Source organism: Apis dorsata, unplaced genomic scaffold (assembly GCF_000469605.1).
Source record: "Apis dorsata unplaced genomic scaffold, Apis dorsata 1.3 scaffold_165, whole genome shotgun sequence".
Lineage (NCBI taxonomy): Eukaryota > Metazoa > Arthropoda > Insecta > Hymenoptera > Apidae > Apis > Apis dorsata.
Genome location: NW_006263454.1, coordinates 1,121,569 through 1,148,329, shown reverse-complemented (window position 1 = coordinate 1,148,329; position 26,761 = coordinate 1,121,569). Strand labels below are relative to the sequence as shown.

The 26,761-nt window shown below is 27.6% G+C and overlaps 1 protein-coding gene across 1 annotated transcript in view; it reads right to left on the bottom strand.

The window, feature by feature from the left end:
- LOC102681367 (sex peptide receptor) overlaps nucleotides 1–11,959 on the bottom strand; it is a 15,496-nt gene extending 3,537 nt beyond the window's left edge. The window contains exon 1 of the mRNA XM_006613964.2: nucleotides 11,279–11,959. Within this exon, the coding sequence (XP_006614027.1) occupies nucleotides 11,279–11,859 (581 nt within the window). The 5' untranslated portion in view covers nucleotides 11,860–11,959. The remainder of the gene's footprint in view (nucleotides 1–11,278) is intronic.
- Nucleotides 11,960–26,761: the final 14,802 nt, after the last annotated feature.

Below are 26,761 nucleotides of genomic sequence, written 5' to 3'. Positions count from 1 at the left end.
TTTTTTTTTTTTTTTTTTCTTTTGATTGAATCATCCATTGTTTTTACTGTGCTTTGTTTTTACATCGTTCCATTTTAAAAATATGAATGTATGTGAAGTTAAAACTCTCGACTGTTGTTAAGAACATACTATTTTATTTCTAAAATACTATGAAAAGAATTTACAATTTCTTCGAATTAATTCTCACATTTCATCTTACGTTTGTTATACAGATTCAAAAGTTTCGAAAAACTTTGTTCAAATCGAATTGGTCTTCTAACTTATACACGAATTGTCTATATCAAGCACACTTTGTGAATACTATCCACGAGTTTCAAAAGTCCACATTATTAAATTTCGAAGCAAATGATGGAACGGAATATCGATTTTTCTTAAATTGTTAAAGAATATTTAAAAATTCTTTAAAGGTTCGAAAATTAAAAAGAAAAAATGAAATTATGATATTATGAACGTAACAAAATTAATATTGACATTTTAACATTTTAATCTAACGTAAATAACAAAATTAGCAGAGAGCTGGATGTGAAAGTTACAACTGAAGAATGAAAAATAATTTTAAACTTTTTGGACGATAATATATACTTCTGTCCAAAATTATTAATATTTTTCAAGAATTAAAAAAAAAAAAACAATCAGAGTAGGATACAGATTGAAAACTTTTCAAATATAAAATTTATTAAAATTAAAACTGCTTATAACATTTTAAATTTGGATAAATAACAAAATTAACAAAGAGTAGTGAATATATAATTAGAAAAGTGATTTCAAACTTTTAACCAGTAGTTTTTGCAATAGCAAAACTTTATAATAGAGATGTATTCAACGTTATTTGATTTATTTGATTTCGTATAAAGAATAATAATTAGAAACAATTTTGCATATTATTTTTACTCCAGATTATTTTATCTTCTATTTTTTTATATTTTAATCAGCTGTGGAAGTTCATAATTTAAAATATCACACGTGTGATATCAAAAATACTTTGAGGTTCAAACGAAGCAACAAAGAGAAGGAAAGAGAGTTCATAGTTCACGAACAGTATGCTAATATTTTTATATCGACACTCTCATAATTGAAACTCCATCTCATATGAATTTACTGATCTTCGTTTAATATTAATGTATACATCTAGAAATCCAAGAATATTTCAGAATCTTACAGTTTTCCTTCCAAGGCAACTTGGAATCTATCTCTCTTGAGTATACACGTCTACGGAAATTTTATTTTATTTTCCTCTTGCTCCTGTCTATATTTTATATTCTTCTCCATATTTTTCCCTTATTATTATCGTTATATATTTTCTTTATCCTTGATATTTTATTACGTCTTAAATTTCTTTTTTTAATCCCCTTTTTTAATTATTAAGATTTTTTATTTATTAAATTTTTATTTCTTATCTCACATATTGTTTTCTCTTTTATAGAAAGTAAAACAGAATTGATAGAATAGAATTATTTCTATAAATTTATCCAAGTATCAATTTCATCACGATAATATGTATCTCAAAAGGATCGATGGAAAATTCTATGATATATACGGATTATATATATCTTCACATTGATCCATCGATAGATCGCGCCATTCGTGGAAATTGAAAAGTAGTTTTAAAACTTTTAGAACGTTCAGATATATAGATAGTCGATAGAAACGATTTTAGATAAAATGGCCATAAATTGACCATATATAATAGATAAATTTATCGATTTCAAATTTTATTCCGTTATCGCGATATACATTATCCAGTTTTTCATTATTTTTCTTGATATGATGAATTGATAATTAAATTTTTCCAATATTTACTGGAACAAATATAAACAGTTTGGTTTGATTCATCCAGAATGAAAACACACGTTGTGCAAACGTTGTGTTTTTGTGCTATTATTTTAATTTAGAATTTCATTATATCGTGTGAGCTAATATATGTATATTAAGTTTTTCGAAGCAAAAATGAAATCACTATTTCGTTTGTGATGTTTGTATAAATGTTTGTACGAATGTTTGTTGAACGTATACATTTTGTGTAACAAATTTCATTGTTTTTATCCTTTTCTTTCCAGATAAAAAAAACCAACATTCTGCTTTTGTTTCTATCAATTTGAAATCATTATAAAGATTTGTATTTATGTGTTTGTATTTTGTGTTTATTTGTATTTATTATTATACAAAATTTTAATAAACTCGTCCGATATTTAACTTTTGATTTAAGAAAAGAGGCTTTGAATGATCGATTATCTGATATTTGATTATTTTAATTAAAAAGCAGTCTTTCAATACTTGATTAAAAATAAATAAAAAGAGAATTTTTTCGAAAAATGAATGGGAAAAATTTCTAAAAAGTTAATTTTAATAATATTTTACTTACAATTATCATGATAACGTGATAAAACTAATTTATAATGTTATATTCGTACATTTCTTTCATATCAGTATATGTTTGACTATAAAATTTATTTTCCACGCGCGTGGAATAAATATGGATTTTTATATTGACATAGTTCATCGATTTATATGTATATAAATTCGAATAAATAATAATAAAGATATTTTAAATTAAGAAAGAAATGTTTGGACAGCGGAATTGGAATTTTATCTAATTTTGTCTATTTCTCCTGTAGTAGTAATTAAGTAAATATCAGCACGATATTACTTAATTTATTATCTCAAATATTTATATTACGTTTGAGGAATACACAGATAATAAAAATTAAAAAATTAAATCATAAAAACTTTAAATATCGAGTAAAAAGAAATTCGAATAAAAGAAACAAAAACCGCATAAAATGTTGTAAAGATATCGTAAAAATTTCTTTCATGTTTCAGCCATTTGACTACGTATATATCATCGATTGTTATATTTTCTTGTTTAAAAATACATTTGTTCCAAAAAAAATCATTCGTTCCAATTTTGCAAAAGAACATATCGAAATCATTATAACATTATCGTTTATTAATTGGATTATAATTAAAAATTTATCTCCTTAACATCGAAAAACAAATTATGTCACGAAGATTAATATTCATTGTACAGAATATAATTACAAATTAAATGCATGATATAAAAAAAAACCAATATATTTAATTTATAATTATAAATACAATTTAAAATAATTCAAAGTTAAATTAAAAAAGATAATTTTTAATTTTGTAATATTTATAAATATTTAATAAACGTTCGTATCGATTTTTTTTCTTTTCTTTTTTTTTTTAAGTAAAAATAATTATTTTTTTTTTATATTAAAATCATTTAAAATTTAAATATTCCCAATAATGCCACTCAGGCAAAACGATATAATTAAATATAAATAATAAAGGATCGTTGATCACACGTACACCGAGAAATCAAATGTTTTCGTAAAATGATCAGATATAAAAAGAGGGATGTCTTTGTTTAAAATTTCTATACAAATCCACAAATTCTATTATAGTATTTCTATTTTGTTCCGATTTAACAAACGTAGCTTAAAATAAATTCACGAAATCATCGAATCAATCGAAATCTTGTATGTAGATATATCCATTTTATCTCGATTTAACAATTTTCTGATTTTCACGCGAACGAATATATTGATTCGATCCCCATTTCTCTCTCATTCTCATTCCTTCTTATCGTTTAAAATAATCCTAGCACGATACAAATTTATCTTATTCAAACATTTCCAAAGAAATGCGCTTTCCGTGTCCTCTTTTTCAATGTTTTCCTCTCCTCCCTGGATTTCCGCAGGGACAGGATGTCAACGATCACAAGATTTAAGATAAAAGCAGAAGACACAGCTTCCGGGATTCCCTTTAGAGTTAAATATTAGAACGATACATTTCGAGTTATCGTTCCTCGTTATTATCCTCTTATCTTTTCTCCATGATTTTGCAACTATTTTTCATTGATGTTTCTTCATTAACTTTTCGCATGACACAATACTACGAACGTTCGAGAGATTTTTTTATTCTGATTCGTTGCACAATTTCTGTTCCACGCATTCTCTGATTCAATATTTGAAACATCTGGCATCGTGCTTATCAGAAGAATTTTTATAAGAGGAAACTTTTGTAAAGGGGGACTAGTTTTGAGAATTTAATATTTTATTCATATGCACTCGTTTCATCAGCTGCATTTTGCATTATTTTTTTTGTAGAAAATAAATGAATTATATAGATGATTGTTTTTCAAGTCTTTTTTCCCCATTATGGTGCAAGGAATGAAAATGGAATACGATCCTCTTCTTTGCGAAATATTATGCAGATGCCTTATTTGCGCAAGCAAATGGTCAAGTTGACCGTAAAATTGCGAAGAATTCACGTTTCGTGAAAGAAAATATGCTTACAGCGGAATTTATATAACAATCTTCTTGGAATTCGCTGCATTTTCTTTCATTATGATCGTCATATTACGATCGTTTGGTCCATTTCTCGTGTAAAATTGTTTTCCAATAATGGCAAGTTAAAAAATGGAAAATAATCAATTTTGTCACGCAAATATATTTTTATTAGATGTAATAATATTGTTGAAAATGTGATGAAATTCACAATCAAGGATTGTTTAATGTTTATAAAATATTTTTCATTTTTTATTAACTTTTAGAATGAATTTATAATTCTTTTGTTGTCATTCACTAACGATGTATAATAACTTTATTGAATTAAAACGAAGTATATTCAAATAAATCGTGAATTATTCGTAATTTATCAAACTTTATTGTTGAATTTCCATATAATCCATATAATAAATTTAAAAATGTTTTTAACAGTGTGTGTATTAAAAAATTGCAATTAAAAAATAAATATTTTTATAAAAATCTAACCAGAGTTAGGAGGAAGTTACACAATCACGTGTCAGAGTGGGTATTACCGTGCGAAATTTCGAATGTGGAGGGAAAAAAAATAAAAAAATTGTCGAAGGTATTCCTATTGGACGTGGAAGGATCCGTGCAGGGTTACTTTTTTTCATTCTGAACTGAAAGTTGGAAAGTGAATTATACGTCAATTTTTCGACTCGCTTGCAAAATCCAAAAACTTTTCTAATTTTTTTTTTGAAAAAAAAAAAAGAAAGAAAAAAGAAAATCTAGACCGAATTGCATCGATAAATTATACTTCACTCTAGAAATATCTATCGTTTCTTGTATGTATACATTCCAAACATTTTAATCTCATTAATGATAATCCATAACTATATATAAATAACTACGAATTATGTTTCATTTTTAGAAATATTTTTACGGTTTCTTGGATGGTATATCTATATTCAAAACATTCTAATCTCACTAACGATAACATTTTCCACGAGGTTACCATATAATCTAATCACGGCCATGATATATCGGAAGGATTTGCATAACAAACGACCATTAATAACCATTAATAAATTAAACATCAGTTTTTTCCAAGCATCTGGCTTATCTTATAATTGATACGATTGATTTTTACCAATAATAATATTCGTGTCACGATTGCCTATAATTTTATACGAAATGTATTACAGTTGATATACGTAATAATTTATCGTCCACACATTTTAGATTAAATTATTTTTGAATATCATCTAAATTCGCGCCATTTACCGAACTCTCTCTCGTAGCCTAGGAAAATACGTATAATTACAACATCGCATTAAAGTACATCCCCACAAGCGTATCTCAGTTCCGGTTCTGTGAAAATTTATTCGGATATGTTTTCGTGTATTTTCACCGATTATTGTTACAACTGAATTTAACTTAATGCATGGTTATTTTTTCTATTTATCGTGGAAACTCTTATTGAATAATCGATACGTTTCATCGAGCAATTGTGCACAAGTGCGTTCGATTTATTTCAGCTACTATTTCACGGATTAAGATTTAATGGCGATTCGAAATGGGATGTTTAATGATTGATCGTTTCCTTCGAAAGAGCTAGATTGAAAAATTGAAGCAAAAATACCAAGTAGAGCTTGGCTTATATAAATGGAATTTATATAAACGAAATTTTAATAATTGTATCTAATTGTCCGAGCTATATTTGAGTTTTTATTTATATGGTTATATTTTATACGTTTAGTACAAAATAAATAAATAATTCATTAAGCAATAACAAATTTATTATACTTGAGACATTATTATGATTTTAGAGGAAATCTTTCGTTAAATTCTCTGATAATATTAATATGAATATGTTATTAATTCGATGAAAGATTATAGCTACAGGATAGAATTAAACTAAACTAAAACTGCAAAATGGAATATATTATTATAATCGTTAGTTATAATCGACATTCTATTGATTTATTTCAGTATTACGAATATATAAGTTGTAATTAGAAAAATAATTTTATTAAAAGATGTGTTCCTCTCTTATTTGTAAAAAGTTTTTATGATTCTTGATCAAGTGTATATATATATATATTTCCTCACATTTCCTATGCAATTTAATTTTATCATCACCGAATTGAAAATAATTTATAATTTTGTGACAGATAAACGTTATCTATGACATAAATTTATGTGAAACAATATTCATTCGAAATCTCAAATGTTAAACAATCTCTGATTCAATATAACATATTAAGAAAGATTAATTAACAAAGGTGAAATATAAAAATATAATATTTAAGTCAAATTTATGAAAAAATTATAAATGGAACAAAATATTTTATTCGTAAGATCTATTAAATTTTATTTTCAGTTGAGAAAAAAGTTTGATTTAAATAGTTTTTTCCAAGGATTTTCTGAGGAGCGCTTATAATGCTCTCTCTCTATTTTGAAGCAAGTCCTCTACTCTGCAAAGTAATATCCACCAAATTTGTTATTTGACAAAAGTTATATTAAATTCGTAACATTATTATAAGGAAGATAGAATATAATAATACGAAATTGTCTCACAAATGTGTTACATTTTCCGTGAATACATCGTATTTGTTCAACTTTTAAAAAACTGGTTACACTTTTCCTTAATGACTATTCCTCGATCTCTTAGTTTTATTTTCTTTCTTTAAATGTGTACTCGTTTATTCATGCTACATTTAATGTTTCCACAGTTTCTATCGTAAATTTGCGAGTAAAACTTGCAGCGTTAAACTCGACCTCCTTCATTAATAATAATAAAATGTAATTTTACCATTTGAAATCGTTTCATTTATTCGCGAAACTTTAATGTTTTATTAGATGCGAAACAGATATGCATCAAAGTTGCAATCACCAACTTGTTTTATTAGTTTGACGTTGTCTCTAACTTTCAAACCAATACTTGCCCAAGCATTACAGGTAAAACTTTTCTCACTTCGATAAATTTACATAGCCTGATTTTGTAGTTTAAATTCAAAATGATGCAAGCCGCCAGAGCGAGTTCTGTCGATCACTTATCGACGGAGTTAACTTTTCAATTTTTACTAATTTTCATTAAGAGTCCTTTCCTTTAAACTTTTCATGCGTATCAAGGAATGAGAGAACTCATTCTTTTATTTTATTTATATATTATATATTATTTTATTATTTTATTATTTTATTTTATTATTTTATTTTATTTATATATTTATATATTATTTTAATATTCTATAAATAAAAAATTACGTAAAGAATTTTATTCGTGATCTATAGCAAACGATCGATAATGAACATAATTTTCATCTTTTTTACATTTTCATCCTCGATTCGAGAATGTATGATAATCTGGAAAAATAACATTCTGTTTAACGATTGAACGTGCTTCGAGGGTTGATCATCGTTTCGTGAAATTATCACGAAAAAAATGAACGAGATTGACAGATTTTCAATCGAATTTATAATGTGAATCGTGATTTTATGGGAATACACGTACAAACAAACAGAGGATTGATTCAATTTATAACAGACAACATATGTGATGGATTTCTACATAGAGTAAAAATATTTGTGCAATAAAAATGAATAATTCGCTTAACAGATCATTATTCCTCTATTCGTTATTAGTGAGTGCAGGGGAATGTAAAGAACAATTTATTGCTCGCATATTAAATATTTTACGGAATTGAATATGAAATATTTTATATGACTCTGCGTAGGATTTTATTCTGCATTAAATGTAAAAGTAAAAAATTAATTAATGCAAGATATATCTGACGATATTCTATTCATATTCGAGATTTAGAATAACGTTATGTAAATTTGCTCATATTAAAGTAAATTACCTTGTTTTCTTCAATAATATTTTGCAATTATAAGAGATTTCTCTTTTTTATATAATAATAATTCGAAAAAAATATCATAAATATCATAATGTATATAAAATTAAATATTTAAAATTTAATCACGATCGTCTTATTCTACTTACTATCGAGTACAATTATCTTTTCTCTATTTATGCTGACTTTGATCATCTTAAATTCATCATTTATAATATCGTACGATTAATTTATAAATGGAAATATCATTATATTAATTTCATTTCGTTCTATTTTTCCTTTTTTATTTTTTCTACAAGAAAAAGCTATCTAATATAAACGAAATAGTGTCATTCAAACTAGTATATTTTCGAATATAAAAAGATTCTCGCAAATTGTTTTATTTTGATAACCGAATTGGGGCGTGTGATTGAATCTCGTCTGAAGTCGAACGATAACCGAGTACAATGAAAATTTTTCTACTGAAAAAAAAAAGAAAAAAAAATACAGAATTACATAAAAGTTTATTATAGCTGTATCTTCAATATAGATTATTTATTTTTAGAAACAGATCCATTATAATCTTCTTAAAATTCGATATCAATATAAAAATTGAAATATAATAAACAATATAATGCGATACATCTTAAAATTTAAAGTTAAAGAAGATTATAAAACGAAAAAATGAATCGAGAGAATCCTGTTGAGACTAAATAATTGAAAATATGCTGAATATACACATAATACGCTTACGAAAATTAAGCTATATTATGATTTAAAAGAAATAACCATTGTTAAAAAAAAATATTATTAAATTGTGTTTTTTAAAAAGAAACTATGTTATGCGTTAAACAGAATTATTCTCTGAAATAATTTAATTTTCTTTTCAGGTGAAATATCCAACTACTTCACGCAGATGAGAGCGTGCTTGATTATATCTACCAATTAGCATTCCCAGAAGTTGATAATCCACTTTTGTGAAACCACATGGTACAAATATAGGATAAACCAATACGCTCATTTAATCAATTGTTTTTGTTTTTTCAACACCTGAATTTTCAAATATTCCAGGTACCCCAGGTATGATTTATTTTATTTACCGGTAACTATAACATTTTATTATAATTAATATATCCCTCCTTTTATTTTAGAATCATTTTGCTGTATCGATTAAACGGACAATCGATCGATTACAATGTAAATGTGTCTGTGTGAGAACTTTGCACTGCAATAAGTAAACTTTTATATTTGATCATCGCATCGTGTGTATAATCTTAAGTATTAGACACATGTGTACGTTACAATTATAACTCTGTGTAATTAAGCGTACGTGAAACATACGGTTCCACCCAATATATTCAGTTTCTGCTTAATGAATAGTTGGTTCACGTATACACAGTATCAATTAGTAACGTGTAATGTTACATTTAATAACAACCAGTGATCAAATTGTTACTTATTTAGGTGTACAAACTAATTTTGATTCATTTTCTCCACTAACCTAATTGGATTTTCGATTATACTAGCTCTTTCTCTCTCTCTCTCTCTCGTCCGATAGAGAAATATTTCAATTATCTCCCTATCAATTATCCATCAACCAATTTCAACAGGAACGAGTTAAATTTGACATCCACCTACGTCATTTTTTGAATAATCTTTTTCAAGAAACGAAGAATAATCAAGCTTATTTTTCGACATTCCGATCTTAATTACCGAGGGACGAGTAATCAACTCGTTCAAATTTTGAAAGAGAAAAGTGGACAAAGTGGACGATATTAAACTTACTTGCTCGTAAAAAAAAAGACTCGAAAATTAACCGGAACTGCAACGAAGCAGTGTCCTCGTAATGAAACACGCTCTATAAAATTGATTAACCGTAGTAATTAACTGCAGAACTTGAATTACCTCGAAATTTATTATTGGCTAAATATTTATTAACTTTGAACAATTGCTTAACATTTACGAATATATTTCGAGAGTTAAATACATAGAATGAATAATAAAAATGTCACGAAAGTGGTGATTCTGTCTGTAAAAAAAGTTTTTTACGGCCCAATAAGAGATAGAGATTTCGATCTCGAGGGTGTCATCAGGATTATTTTAAGTCGTGGAACTGGTGGATTTATGTAATTTGATACAGGAGGCTCGCAAATGGTGAAACTTAATACAAAATATCTCATAAATTCGTGAAAATTGATAGAAATAAATCTTAAATATTAAATCGAGTCGAGGAGAGAAAATTGTGAATTTTATAATTTCAGAAAAGAATCTTGCAATCTAAACTTGTGATGGAACATAGTTGGATTAAATAAATGTAATTTTAATATTTTTATTTTAATACGATAATAATAAAAAAAAATGTAGAATCGCGATGTCGAAATGCAAAAAGTCAGCGTATTGAAAACCGATATTTCGTTTACAATATTTTCACTCAATGTATCCCAGTTTTGTCTTCCCTTTTTCTTTTTTATTTTTGCAATTTAACTCGCGCACATTTTCTCAATGTTGTCAAAAAAATTTTTCGCACGACAAAGTAATTTTAAATTACTTCTTTCCATTCTAAAATTTTTATCTTTTTCAGATACAAATTCTTCTCGAAACGTAAAATTCAAAATACAGAAAATCGCAGTCCCTAATTTCGTCAAATCATAAAAATTTTCACCATTTCTCTTCAATGCAATTGCTCCGTAATTAAAGTTAAAGTTCAATCAATCACGAAGATCTTCAACAAAATTTAAACAGAATTATTATCCCATATTATTCACAACTTTTATCACAACTTACAATTCACACGAAACGCTTAATTTTCCATCCTACTGAAAATATATATTTATCAGATATTTACGAGATAATTGTAACGAACGATCGATCTAGATTAAATGCAACTTCAAAGGCGGCATTAAATTAATTGGCCAATCAATTACGACAACCGTAGACAAAGAAACGTGAAATTACAGATGTCCGTGATTCAACAACCGACCTACAAATTCATTGAATCTCGTATTGAAAAGGGAACGCCATTGAATTCTGTATCACGTATGGAACGAAGTAATCGGACCCTCGGTTAAAGCATCCACCGATCGAAACGGAAGATCGACCATCACTGATCGTGATTCGAAATTCGTTACCGCCAATAAAGACGAATGATCCGCGGTACGAAGCTCTACCACTCACCTGATAGCGATGTACCTCCAAACAGCGAGGGTGAGCGTGATGGCGATGCTGATGGTATGGAGCAATTGCGTGAAATGCATGTGGAAGAGGACGAACACCGCCCACCCGTAAGGAAATATCTGCCTCTTTGGGAGCACGATGTACATGTAAATAGCGAACGGTATGTATTCCAGCATGACGAGCATGTCGGCGGTCGCGAGACCCGTGAGAATTCGGTTTATGGGAGTTGCGACCATGTCTTTCCTCGTTAACACGATTATGTTGAGCATGTTGGCCAACGTACCGAACAAGCACACCATCAACGCAACGTAACCGTGATAATTCTTGTACTCGATCGCCAGATCTCGAACCGTCCCGTTGCAGTAGCAATCGGTCTGTTGCTCGCAATTGTCGTTGCACGAAATCGATAGATTATCCATGAACTTGTTCACGTAATCTATATCCTCGTCCGTGATGTTCAAACTGTTCCAGAAGCTAGCGTTCAATCGATTCATGGTTGATATACGACGAATCAGATGGCTCAGGTGTAGAAGGGTCGCGTTCAAGTGCCGGGTATCCTCGTAGTGTACGTGGCGAGGCATCGCATCTCGAGGGATGGCCGCATCCTTGCTGGATTCTTTTTTCTCTTTTTTTTCCTATTTCTCTTCTATCCGCTCCATTTCTTCCTCCCCTGATTCTTACTCTTCGCGAATATCGAAATATCGAGTGTGTTAATCTTTGACATGTTGATCACAGTCAAAGCGGAGAACGGGTTTTGGTAAATTGATATCTCTTTATTATTTAAAGAAAATAAACCACTGGTGGAGGAAGAGGAGGAGGATCATTTAACAAACGATCATCGTCGTTTGTGAGTACTTTTCTAAATCACCTCCAAGTTGTCGATGGAACGTGACAATGTTGTATCGAACGACGGTAACTGTTCCGTTCTCGATACTGGCCTCGACATCGGGCAGATAAAAAAATTCTCTATCACCCTATCTACAGCAACGCTTTTATTATCCTCGTTAAGGGTGTGGTTTACGATGCTTTCGTGACGAATCACTCCGTTTAGGCATCGTTATTCATCACGCGAGAACTTCACTGCTACAACGTATCCGATTTGCGATCCATCGGAGATGCATTAGGATGGAGATGCGAGTCACGTCGTCCAAGCTTCCATCTCTCTCATCTTTTCCAGTTATCATTATATCTCGCTTCACTTTTCCACTTTTTCGTTTCCCAGAGAGCGAGAAACGGCCATCAATCGATGCTGCTTCACATTCCATTCGAATCAAATCGACTCCTCGAAACTGCTGAACCTCAGCGAAAGACGTTCAATGGAGATGAAATGCAAGTTATCCCAAGATCGTTCCCCACGTTTTTCTCCCTTCTGTTTAATCCCTTGGTCTACATTCCTCCGTTAATCTTGTTAAATTCCGGAGAGCCATTACCGTCTTACAAAATCTTGTGCAATTCGTAACTTGCGTTTAATCTATCCTTAAACCGAGAAATTCACTTCTCGAGGTAATTTCTTCTATAATTTTATATATATATATATACATATTTCCTCCTGATTCACTCCCCGTTTCTTTTTCCAGATTCGTTTCACGTACAGACCACTCCAACCGATTCATCGACTATTATTTCCATTTCAACATACTTCAAACATTGTTCTGGAAGATCACTTTCAACCCTCTTCGAGATATGGCCCTCTCTCTTAAAAAGTTTCACTAGGGATTTACTTTTTATCCTCTTCTATCCTGGCTACGATTCAGAAGGTCATTCCTTATCTTTTTGCTCGATTTTCCTCTCCTCCTCCTCCCCTTCTCCTTTAAAAATATATATATATTTTACAATCTTGGAATCTTCACGCGCCGTGCCTGCTTTTTTTCTTAACCCGTGCTACCATTTACGATTTCAATGGCCGTCCTTCCACGAGGGATAATCCCACGGGACAAGATCCACGGATCTTGACGGATTGAAGCTCTTACATGGAACGACGTTTCGGCAACCGGGGATCGATTCCATCTATGGACGTGTCTCTCCCTCGCGCGATTTCTTCAAGATCACCTTCTTTGTACCTCGATACATATATTCTCCTGTTGAAACGGGAGAAGTTTTAGAATTTCGACCTCGAGAAGAGATGTAAGTACCGATTCTCCGCTCTTTCGATTTCTTCAAAATTCCTTATGCTTGTGCTTCCTTCCTCAACAGGAGTGGACCTGGAAAAGATTATTTGCGTTCGATCAATCGCATAGAGGGAGAATGCTCGTGATTTTTTTCTTGTGAGAGGGATTGTAGTAAAATTGGTAACAGAAGGTGAAATCTATAAAAGCGATACGTGCGAAATTTTTTTAAAATAACGATGAATGAATTGACTAGATATTGATAATAGGGATTTTCATTATCAATAAATTTTATTTGTGATATCAAGGATTTGATGGAAAGGTAATCTTTTATAAAAATAAGGATACTAATACACGAAGAAACGTGTGATAAATTTTTTAAGTATCGAATTTTAATTCGTTTAATTTATTGGATTTTTAGAGGAAGAAGATCCGGCCAGATGTAAATCTTGATCAACTTTAAATTTTAAAATAATTTGGTTTTAAATTTAATAGAAAAATTGATGGTGTAACGATAAGGGTAGAGAAGAGAATTCGAGTCATATTTTCGTAACGAAATATAAGCAAGAAACAGAGTGGAAACGATAATGCACATCCTGCATTAATAATGTTTTCCAAGCACGAGTTATTTTATTAAGTAGCAACAACAATGATATCTTTGTATCTCTTCATTTTTTTATCCGTTCCTTTCTTAAATGTTGTGATAAATTTGCAGATGATAAAAGCTTATGAAGAGATTACATACATAAACAAGTTACATGGCAATGTGCGGAAAATTTCAGTGTCGCGTTAAAAATGCAACGTGTTTCATCGATAAAATTGGAAAATATACGCGAGAGAGGTAAAAAGGTACAGATACATAATGTTACATATGGGATTAATTAACGTCGAATTTATTTAATTAATATCCTTAAAAGATTTCAAAATATTACAGCATACAAATAATAAATTGGAATAAAATTGGAAGGAATCGGATGGAAGTTTTCATGATTGAAAAAAACTTTTGAAATTGAAAAAGTAATCCAAGTTCAAAACGATGAATTTAATCAGAACGAAAGAGTTTTACAAGCAAATAAAGAAAAAAAAAGATGAATTTTTCATGATAAAAGTTAAAATGTCACTAGATTTAATCCATTTTTCTTTTTATTTTATTCCCCCAAAAATTATTTATGAATAATTTCGTAAAAATATTCAGCTTTCAAACGAAGAAAATATTTAAAGCTTTCAAACGAAGAAAATATAAAAATAGGGTAAATTTATTTATTCTTAATTAAATTACCCATAAAATAATATATTCGATAAGTCCATGATATTTATTTTATCTTATGAAATTCCATTTATATTTCACATATATTTCTGCATTGTATTTAAAATATATTTTATATTAGATTATTAATTTAAAATGAAAATTAATTCCATATCAAATAAATTTGCTTTTCGTACTATATATTTTTAAAATAAATTTAATAAATTCATCTAATGAAATGATTTCCAAAAAAAAAAAAAAAGAAAAGATCACTATTATTTATTTTTCTCTCAAATAACTGAAATGTAAACGTATTAACTTGCTTTTGCAAACTTTCAACACATGTACAACGTTCGTTTTATTAATTCTCTATGCAAGCTTCCTCAGTCTTCAATAGATTACCTCTTCATTGCTTCGTAACTTAATTGATTCTTGATTAACTCTCCTACAAGATCTTTAGCATGTTCTCTGACATTATGTTAACGAAGTATTCCTTAATGTCAATTTATAATGATATCAATTTTATTAGCATTGCAGCGTAAATTGAAAATTTACGAACTTGTAATAATAAAATTTAAAACAGAATTGATATCCAATATTGATAATATTATAAACGAAAATTGCTTAAGTATAATAACATTAGTAAAAATAAAAAATTTAGAATTTATAATGATACTTTCAACTTATCATGAAATTATTTAAAATTATTATTATTATACATAGACAGTATTTTATCTTTATTTTCTTAATATAAATTCATTTTCGTACATAATATAATATAAATGAATTCATTCATTTTTAAATTAATAGAAATTAAAAATCTCGATTACAATGTAATACGTATGCATAGTAATTGGCATCAATGTTTTCGTTCCTTATTTTATATAAAATATGCTAAAAATGGGAACAGCGTTCAACTCAAGATTCTTGAGATAATTTCAAGCAACATTTTCCTTTGTAGAAATTTTCGCTATGGTTTTGTTAACGAGTTAACAATTACGAATTTATTCGTAATTTAAGATAAATAATAACAATTGTGTTATAAAAACAAAAGAATATAAAATATTTCTAACAAATTAAATTAAAGATAAATTAGTACATATTTGGAGAAAAAAATAATGATAAAGATGATGAAAAGAAGAAATTAAATAATTGATAAAGAAGGAGAAAAAGAAGAGGATGATAAAGAGAAAGGTAATAATTTTAATTGCAATAAAATATAATTCGATATAATTTGATAAAAAAATATTTATCGTATTCAATAGATTTTCTTCAACATGTTTGGATTTATTTGTACTTTGTCATCGTGTCATCGACACGTAACCAACACTATGGCTTGATTAGTCTACACATTTCTTGATTGACCAGTGTTTATTAATAACTCTCGTTAATAAAACCGTACGTAACGAAAGTTTTTTATAAAGAAAAATATTGTTTAAAATTACCTCAAGAATCCCCAATTAACTAGTATTTTATTTTTAGGATATATTGTATAACGTCATCATTCGTGTGATCGCTTTAAATTTTCTTTATCTTTTTTATTGATTTTTGTGCATTTTTAATATCCATAAAGCGATAACGAATTTAATAGTCTTTATGCTGAATATCTTATGAAATTATTCTACAAATGGTGAGATAATATATTTTTGGCACTGTAATACTGTATATATTTTAAACTTAACACAATGGTTTATTTTTTAATTTACTAGTAAATTAGATTTTTCTGGTATAAATTAAAAAAAAATGTTAAATTTATGCTAAAAAATATATAATATTCTTTTCATATTAATTTCGAAAGAATCCTTTCTCTTTTAATATTTAAATTTCAATTCATTTAATTAAAATATAATATCATATAAGATATACATATATAAAGGGAAAGTTTTTATAAATGGATTATAAAATCAATGCGAGAGGATTAATCGATATTTAATCCTTTTGAATAATTATTTCGACCTCGAAATTCAATATTATTATTTTAATTTTATTATATTCCTTCTTCTCTTTTGTTTAATTTAATTTTGTTTAATTCAGAGAAATTCAATTCGCAACAGAGTTTTCCACCAACTGTTTCTCTAATAACATTACAATTAGACAAATTTAATTTTCAGTCCACATCGATAAAATGTAAGTATTTTTTATTTTATTTAATATTATTTAATAATGTAGATACATTTTTTTATTTTATTTATATTTGAATATATCAGCTTATACTGCTTACACGAATGACGCCAATAAATAAAATAAATTATTAATAAATTATTTAAAGATTTGAATGATAATAGAGTGATAATACGATAGCGAATCTTATCATATATAATCATAGAATATTCAAAAAATGTGAGAGAACTGATTAACTGAAGATGCCTGAGATAATTTCAAGCAAAATTTTTTCCCTTGCAAAAATTTTCGTTATACCTTTATTAACGAGTAATTAACAAAAACAGAGACAGTAGTGTTGGGTATAACTCACCGATCAAGTCTGAACAAATCCAACATGTGTTTGTTGAATATAATAAATATTATTTTATGGAAAAAAAATTATATCGAATTACATCTTATAGGAATAATCAGAATGAAAAATTAATTATATGGAAAATTAATTAGGAATAATGAATAAATTAATTATTATTCGTATAGAATATTTCTGTAAGATTCTTTACTTCCATCAATTTCTTCTCCTCCCCTTCTTTATCATGTATCCAATTTCTTATGTTCTTTAGTTTATGCGCTTCATAATTGGTTAGTTTGTTAATAATTCATTAACAAAGTTATAACAAAAGTTTCTACAAAGGAAAATGTTTTTTGAAATTAGCTCAGAAATTTCCAGTTAATCGGTATTCCTACATTTTTAGAATACTTTGTATTTACTATTATATGTAATTATAATTTTTAAAATTAATTATTCGAAAATTTAACGATTGATAATACTATGTAGGTTTTTAACGAAGTATATATACATATATAAATATGGTAACTTGTGAAACTTGCATCATACTTGTATCGATAAAATCGTTTGTCTACAGATAAATATTAAAACGTTATTTTATTAAAATCGATTGTGGTAAAACCTAAATTTTATTTTTTTTTTTAAATAAAGTTAAAAGATAGCACTCGTGATTGCTTTCAATTGTTTGCCATTGTTTTTCATTTTAGTAAGATTAATATTGCAAAGTAGACAATTCAGAATTTGTTTTAATTTCATTAAGTAATTGCAGAGTTTTAAAGAAGCTTAGTAGATACATAAAAAAAAATTGCGAAAATAGATCTTAATTATTGCTTCTTTTTACTTTTTCATATATTCTTTTCCTTTCTCTATATCAATTTATAGTCACTAATTACACAGTATTACGTTTCTTTGCAATTTTATATTATAGTTCATTAGTTGCGAATCATAAGACAGTTTGTGCATAACGAATTATAACCTTATACCTTTGAAACTGAAGTTGAAAATTAATTTAATTTACGTCATTAGAGTTATCAATAACGTTTCCTTTGATTTCTATTAACTTCTTGTAAAATGTATTTGAATATGTCGGTAAATTTAATGTTTTCTCTAATAAAATAATTGAAAATAATAACGAAGAATATTGCACAAGACCACTCTAAATGACTCTTCTTTTAAAAAACAAAGAAACTTAATTTATGAAAAACGAAATATTATTTCTTATAATTAATCATCGTTTCTGATGAAAATATTTATTTATAATTTTTATTATTATTTACGAAATTTATACACAATTTGTGAAACAATTTTTAAATTGTATTGTGTTTAGTAAAATCAAATAATTTCTCCTCCTCTCGAAAAATATTATTTTTTATCGTAAATAAGAATGGAATAAATAATGCGAAATTGGTAAATTTTCCACGAAATTATTCAATTTTTTCCACTTTCGTGAAATTTCTTCCAATTCCAAAAGGAGGTATTTACGCCCACAAGGAAGTGGAATGCTTCGTGAAATTCAGTTAAGAATTTCAATGACGAATCACATATAGTTATGTTCCAATTTACGTAAACTTTTTTAAAGCTTGAAGCACTCATTAAAAATTTGCAACCTAAAATGAATAAAAAGTTATAAAAATGAAAAATTATATAAAAATTAAATATAATAACAGAAGTAAAAAAAAATTAGAAAGAAATATTTTAATTTTTCAATTTATTTTACATTAAAATATGTTTTAAGCAGCATATTTTTAACTATTCGTTTCAATGTTTACGTGACGTACAATATTTTTGATTCAATCTCTTCTTAAGATCGATCTTATTCTCTTTTTTAAGATTTCAAAAAAATAAAAAAAGAAATCCTAATGTAGGTCATCGTTGGAACTTGGTAATTTTCTCATTATTCATTTACTCCTATAGAATTCTTTCAGAATCTCTTTTTTAGATTGCAACTATGTTAAAAAGTTCGTGAACTTTTTACGAAAGTTAATAAAATTAGCCAATTAATTAATTCAGCAACAATTATTTATTAATTAATTAGACACAGATAAATTTGATTTTCAATATTTCTAATTAACAAAAAGATTTTTTCAAACAAGATTCTTCTTCTCCTTTATTTTCTTACAATTTTCTTCCATTTTTCAAGATATTCATACATTTCACAAGTTTTATCAATCCGAATTGATCAACATGATGGATAGCATATCTCAATTACTTTTACGATATTGCCGATACGATATATCGATATTGCCTCAAAGATTATCACCACTGTTTAATCAATATAGTTTAATCAATATAGACAACGAACTCGTTAACACATTGCCAAATACACATGGAATATTCGCTTCTCACTGGTTGAACACATAGAATCGTCGTGATTGCATCCTGATACTGATCAACTTTCATCATTGTAACTTCATTGTAACAATCGTCTAACGATCTATACCTCTGAATTCCTTTTCACGATTCATGAATGAATAATCATATACTCTATATCTAATTCCACTGAATACTGAATTTCCAAATACTGTGCTTTCCATTGCGTTTGCTTGGATTATTTTAGTTAGACACAATGCAAGTTATATCGTTGCTTTAGTTACAAGATCATAATCTATACGTGTGCAAAATTACAAGTTGTTATTCGGCAAACACGACTAGTGTTTAACGCTACTTACGAGAAACTTGATTATTATATAGGAACAAGATTATTATTATTATTATTATGGCCGAGTTTAGCGAAACTTAAATTGGACGAATTATTATTATATCAAAGGGATGGAAAATTAATAAAAATAAAGTTTTAAATTATTTTAAAAAGCGTGGATATTATTACTCCTTTTATTTGATCCAGGATCTTTTTTCTTTTTCGCCCAGGCTTTAATTGAAAATAATAGAACCACCATTGTCCGACAATTGAAACTTTCTCTTTGTCAAATAATTCGAGTCTCGATTTCACGCCATGCGAAACAGCGTACGTTTATAATTTAGAATATGAACAATTGCTGGAAAATCGAAGGATAATATTTGAAAAGCACTGCTCGTAACAGATATATTTTTTTTTTCTTTATCACACGAAAAGTTCTTGTCTTGGAAGTTCCCTTCAAAGCATCCGACTTTTAATTTTATTCCAATCTCGTTGAAACTCGATAAAACTCGACGAACGAAAATTTCGATGAAAGTGAAAATGAGCGTCTTCTTTCTAATCAATTAAAGATATATATATATATTGATCATTATAAGAAAAACACACAAAGATTTATCAATTTATCCAATAGATGTATTTCGGTGGAAAGAATTTTTTGGAAATTGACCCGAGATTTTTATCATTTTCCACACGAAATTAAGAAATTATTCGTACGAGGATGCGATCGAATGATGACAAACAATGATTATAGTAAAAAAAAAAAGAACGTGATTTATTTGAAATAATTCTTTTTTTTTTTTTTTTGCAGAAGAATGATTTCGATGAAAAATTTCTTCGATCGGAAAATTTAAAATATGCAGAACTGTCTATTCGAATGCACGATGATTCTAAAAGCGCGAGGAATGTATTCAGATATATGTGAAATATGTGTGACGTAAAATGAACATATTGTTTGCCAAATTGAAACGAATAAATTTTCTCCCGCAATAACATAATTGCGCGAACAACATTTTCAAAATGGGACAAATGATATTCTATGATAATGAGATCTTTCTAATTATCACGGCTCTGTTTCAGAGAGATGTCAAACTATTCCTCATTATCATCCATCATCGATCGGATCCCTATCTGCTCTGCAGAGAAGCAAACTCAAATTTTGAAACTTTGTACACAATCTTCGAGAACTTCCTTCGAGAAATTGGCAACAACTATTAATGATCCCATATTGTTTTAAGATAAGATATTTTTAATCTTTTTCTTTCTATAAAAAAAAATCTCATTTCTTTCAGGATTTTTTTACTTTATTTGAATATTCTCTCGTATTTATTTTTATTCTATTTCAGTTATTGATTATAAAGAAAGATTGATAAATTAAGAAAAGATTGATAAATTATTTACACGTTATTTACAAGTAGAAGAGAATTGTGATAAAACAGTAGCTATAGGATCTCAAAGAACAAAAATATATACGTAATTTCCAACTGGAAAACGAAGTATTTTACCATTTATTTATTTCAATATTCCACTATTTTTTTTTTTTTGTTCTATTTCAATATTCCACTATTAGTTGTGTAAAATCTGAAGAAAAAGGCTTGCAAATTATTTTCACGGTATTTGCAGGTGGAAGAGAATAAACGACAAAACACTGCTATAGAATTTCAAAGAACAAGAATACGTGTGATTTCCACCTTGAAAGACACACGTATCAAAGGGTGGGCAAGAATATGAAATATCGAGGAAGCAAACGATAAAATGATATTGTTGTCGAAAACTGTCGTTTCTCGATTTTCATCGGAGGGATGATGAAAAATTTGAGAGATTTAACTCCGTCCAAAATGCGAACAATGAATATGAAAGATGGCCGTACGTCGTATTGTAAGAGGAACACTCGACTCGTTCTATCGATCCATCATGGAAAACTTGAAATAAAGCTAGTTTCAACTGTGCATCGATGGGTAAAACGGGCATACCACTCGCATTCCATGATAATTTCTTTCTTGTTCCGTGAATTCTTCGCTATTGACTCCGTATTCATGATATTTCTTTACGCCATTTTGAATGGTGGCAGCGTATATTATTTGAACACTGCGTGCTTATGCAAACAGAAAATGTGAAAATTTCTTTCACAAATCGTGCCGCTCGACACTCACTGATTCTTGATAAAATTCTTTCATTATTTCTATTTTTCCTCGTTTCATATAAAGTAGGGAAGAAATTCTTTCGCGCTACTTTGATTCATCAAGATACTGTAACGTAATTCAAACGATACTCGATACTTTTCCGATTGAAAAAGAAAAGTTTCTTGATTTTTTATTGAATGTTAACAATGTTTTGTGAAAGAAATATGATGATGAATATAAATCCATTTTGGCCTCAACGATTAAGAAAAAAGATTATAAGTTTTTAGATCAGATTTAGGTTAATAATTATAATTAATTTCGTATTAACAGGCTTGTTATCAGTTATTTCATTCCATTCTTTCCGCACGTTTTCTTATACGTAGCTTTATTGTCATTATAGTACGTCCATTTTTCACACTCACCTCATCTTCATAGACAGTGGACATTTCCATATTTCCTATTATTGACATCTTAATAAACGCATATATGAATAATTTTATTCCATATCAATTGCGTTTAAATTAAAAGTTTTAGATTCTTTTTTGAGTTTCCTCTTTTTTTTTTTTTTTTATTTCCAGATATCTCGTGTTACCATCCTTCCGCATTCTCATGAAAGAATTATCTCACTCGCAGCATTGAGAATTTGTAATAAAACTTTCATGGCCATCATTAAACAAATTAAACAAATAAAAAGTTTATGCAACTATTATTTTCTATCTTTTCGATCAATGAGATCGTGTCTCTACTTCGCATAATATATTTCTCATAAAAAAGAGTCTAGATAGAATTTGATGGGAATTTTTAGAAGAGCAAGGCAAACAATCGATCGCGTTAAAAGGAATACAGAATTCATAGCCGGCGTGAAACTTGCTGCGTAAAGGAGATGGAATCGATAAATCTGATTTCGAGAACGCATAACTTTATTTTAAAGAAAAAGCTTTGAAAGTTATTTCGGAAGCTTTGAAAAGATGTTTTCCATTGTTAATCTGAAAGGATGAAGAGCAAGGTGTGAAATATCATGTTTTTCAAAATCTCTTATAAAAACGATGCCAAATTTCTCACGAAATGTAAAATATATTTGATTCAAAGACGAGTCCATGCACTACAAGGAAAATCCATTGAATTTCTGTTCTCGTGAAACAATAATATCTCCAAAATGGAGATGTCTCTTTGAAGTCGGCATCCATTTATGTTGCTTAGATTTGAACAAGAGATTTTATTCTCCTGGAATAACATATTGTTTTCACCTCGTATACAAAGCAAACCTGAGAAAAATAACAAATGAAGTTTGAATAAAAGTAATTTTTTATTATGACTGGTAATGGATGGTTTCAAACACAATATATTCAAATAAAATTTAATACCATTATTACATTTACGTGATATTTTAATATGATTTTTATTTTATTTTGTATTGAATTTATTACCTCACTGGTAATGAAAGATAATTCAATTTTCTTCTCATTAATTCACAGTTATGCTCTTATAACCGCTTGACATTCTGTTATTATTTTCTACTCAATTTGTAAAAATTCTTATAAATATCTTCTATTTTTGGATTTTGATATTTTCGAATTTGTTTATTTAAACATTCCCATAGTATAAATTATTAATTATTTAAAGATTTCAAATTAAATTATTCAATAATATTATATATATTATTTTATGATGTCCACATACCTACAAATCAGAATATATGTCGATCCGCATAAATCTGCATAATAATCGTCAACGCATATTTCTCATCTTTTAACATTTCTCTTTAATTTTTTAATAAAAAAAAAGTTGGATCAAATAGATTCAAAATATTTGCGACAGTGATATTAATTCTCTTTTCAAAATATTCTCAACAAAACAAAGAAAAATCGCGAAATTTCCAATTAATGTGATCAATTAATAACGATAATTAAAATGCACGAAGAAATATGATAGATAAAAGCTAATGGAAAGAAATTTCATTGTTCAATTACGAATGATTTATTAACATGGTACAATGTTAAATGAAAACATAATGGATTCTCATTCATCTATTTTCCATGGTATTGAATAATGATTAATAATATCTAATGATTTATACATAGTATAATCATATAGTTCAATCAATTAGAATAATTTATGATAAGTGTTTTCTTCTCTTATCTTTCAATGTTTTATTTATAATTCATCTATCTCTAGAAAAATTAAATAGAATATGCATTGAAAAAAATTCGATTTGATATTTTATTATGTGATCACACAAAGGAAAAGAAGAATGCACAGAATTTAGCTATTTTTCTTCTTCATAGAAAACAATATATATATTATTTAGTATTGAAAATATATAAATATTTACATTAAAATAAAATTTAACGTATAATATTCGATAACATATCCAATTCAATCGAAGGATTGATAAAGAATAAATCTGTTAAGATCATAAAACGACTATTATGTTTATAATACAATATACAATACCCGTATAAATTGCATAAAATATTAATACAATACATACATGTTAATGTATATGTTAAATCGTGTTAAATATTTTAATTGATTTATTTAAATAAAATATAAAATTTTTATTCTATATTATTAAATATAAAATAAAATAAAATACTTTCATAATGAAAAGAAAAAGCAAGAGAGTAAATATTTTAAAATTTCCATAATGTTAAAGTAAATATTTGCTCTGTTACCATCATCGACTAATCGAAATTTTTATATAACGAAAACAATAAGCGCACTCGAAAGGGATCATATTAAGGAAGGAAAATAAAGTTATTATCTTCGAAACTAAGGCTGGTGTCGAGGGTCGGCATTAATGGATATCGATGGAATCGATTTATCTTTCTCCTTTCCGGTTCTTAAATTAAACGGACAACCTTAGAGATTTTATTTTCGAACAAATAAGCTCGTTATCTTGTACTGCAAAGGTTGATCTATTATATTAAGAACAATCAATCTCGTGTAATTGCGTTATTAGAGAATTTGCATTAACGAAAAGATCAATATTCCATTTTGACAACTGTGATGAATTATGATGGCGGAAGATGTAATAATGAACGGTTGTTATTGTGCCTATGATTTTCTATTCGAGATTACTTTGAATCGAATTTTATCATACATATAATCACCAATAATTTGAAATATAATTCCATTTTTTAAAATGGAAAATATTATCGAATTACATTGTCGCATATTATTTATGTTAAATTAACACGTATCAAATATCGTCTGATATAAAAGTATTTTTTTTTAATCGTATATATTTTCCTCTTTTTCCTTTTTTTTTTTTAAATATGCACGATTTGTTTTTCTAAAAGAAAAAATATTTGTGGTGAAAATCTATTTTATAGAAAAAACAATTTTTTAAAATATCAAAAGTGCTTTTGTTGTATTGTAATGTGTAATTTGTACGTAACTAAAAAATAAATAAATGCAGTTATAGTAAAGGTAAAAATATGATTTGTAAAGATATTATTAAATTTTAAAAAATTGTTCAAACACGAAGATAATTTATTCATTAAAAAATTGTGTAGACAATTCAAAAATAAATAAAAATTCATGCTAATGAATGAAAATATTAAAAATCTAATTTTTTGATTATATAGGCATTTTTGTCATTTTAAATTCTGCATTATCCATGTATCTATTGATTGATTTCCATTTATTTACCAATGTGTGTTGTACCTTTATTAATTTCACGTGCATATCATGTATGTACAAGTATTTACCATGTTCCTTCTATAATTGTACTCTCAGAATATAACGAGTTTAAACCATTATCAAATAATTCTCCAATATCGAGTAATTTTCTTCAGAAATGATAGTGTTACTACATAAAATTATTTAATGTTATAAATATTCTTCTTTTACTCATTCAGTTAAATACAATAATCATAATTACAATAATAAAGTTCACACAAGAAAAATTACAAAAAAAAAAATACATAATTTTCTAATTTTTACAGAAAAGCAATTTTTTAATTAAACTTGCTAAATTATTTCTTTATGTGATTGTATCATTGAAATTTGCATTTGTAAACTTCTCTACTTTTACAACTTGAAATGTTAAAATTTTCTTTAAGTTTTTGTTAAAAAAATTGTCTTTATCAATTTTAAAAATTTCTAGAATATTTTCCTCTTTTGTATTTTTATTTTCAATCACTTTCAATAAAAAGAATTATCATACACCACGCACACATAACGTGTATACACAATATGTACACAAGTTGTTCTCTTATTTTCATCTTTCTCAAATACAAAATATGTTTTTATAGAACAATCCTCTCTTTGAATCTGATATCGATCATCACGCGAATATTCTGACAATCATATAACAGGATAATTGTTTTTATATATACCTTGTTGATATATATCGTCAAATACGTATATTATAAACGAGAAAATTCCTTCTTCTTTAATATGATCGATGAATAAAATTTAATCAGATTATAAAAGATTTGATATCATTTTTATATCAATTCAATAATTTTATATGAAAGAGCAATGCAATTAATGGAAATATGAGGTTAAACTCCGTATAATTCGTACTTACCCTGAAGTACACACTTTTGTATCACAATGAGGTTCGATTCACTTGTTGAAACATGTATCGAAGATCTCCTTATTTTATGGATATATATCGTGTTTGACGTTTCACACACAGTATGATATTAAACGGAAACTGCGAAATTGTCGCGGAAAACGTCTCCCTTTTTTCCCATTTCTTCCCTGTGAATTTCTCTCGTTACGTCTCGCCGTGCAACAGGTTTCTTTGATGTAGGGAAAGAAGACGAAGAAAAAAATGGAAAAAAAAGGACACTCTGTATAATTCAAGAACTCAGAAGATTAACTGATCGTTCGTTGAAATTTCCCTAAAATTTTACTCTCGTTCAACTCGGCAAATAATATTCATTGAAACGAGATAAAAACGATTTTGAATT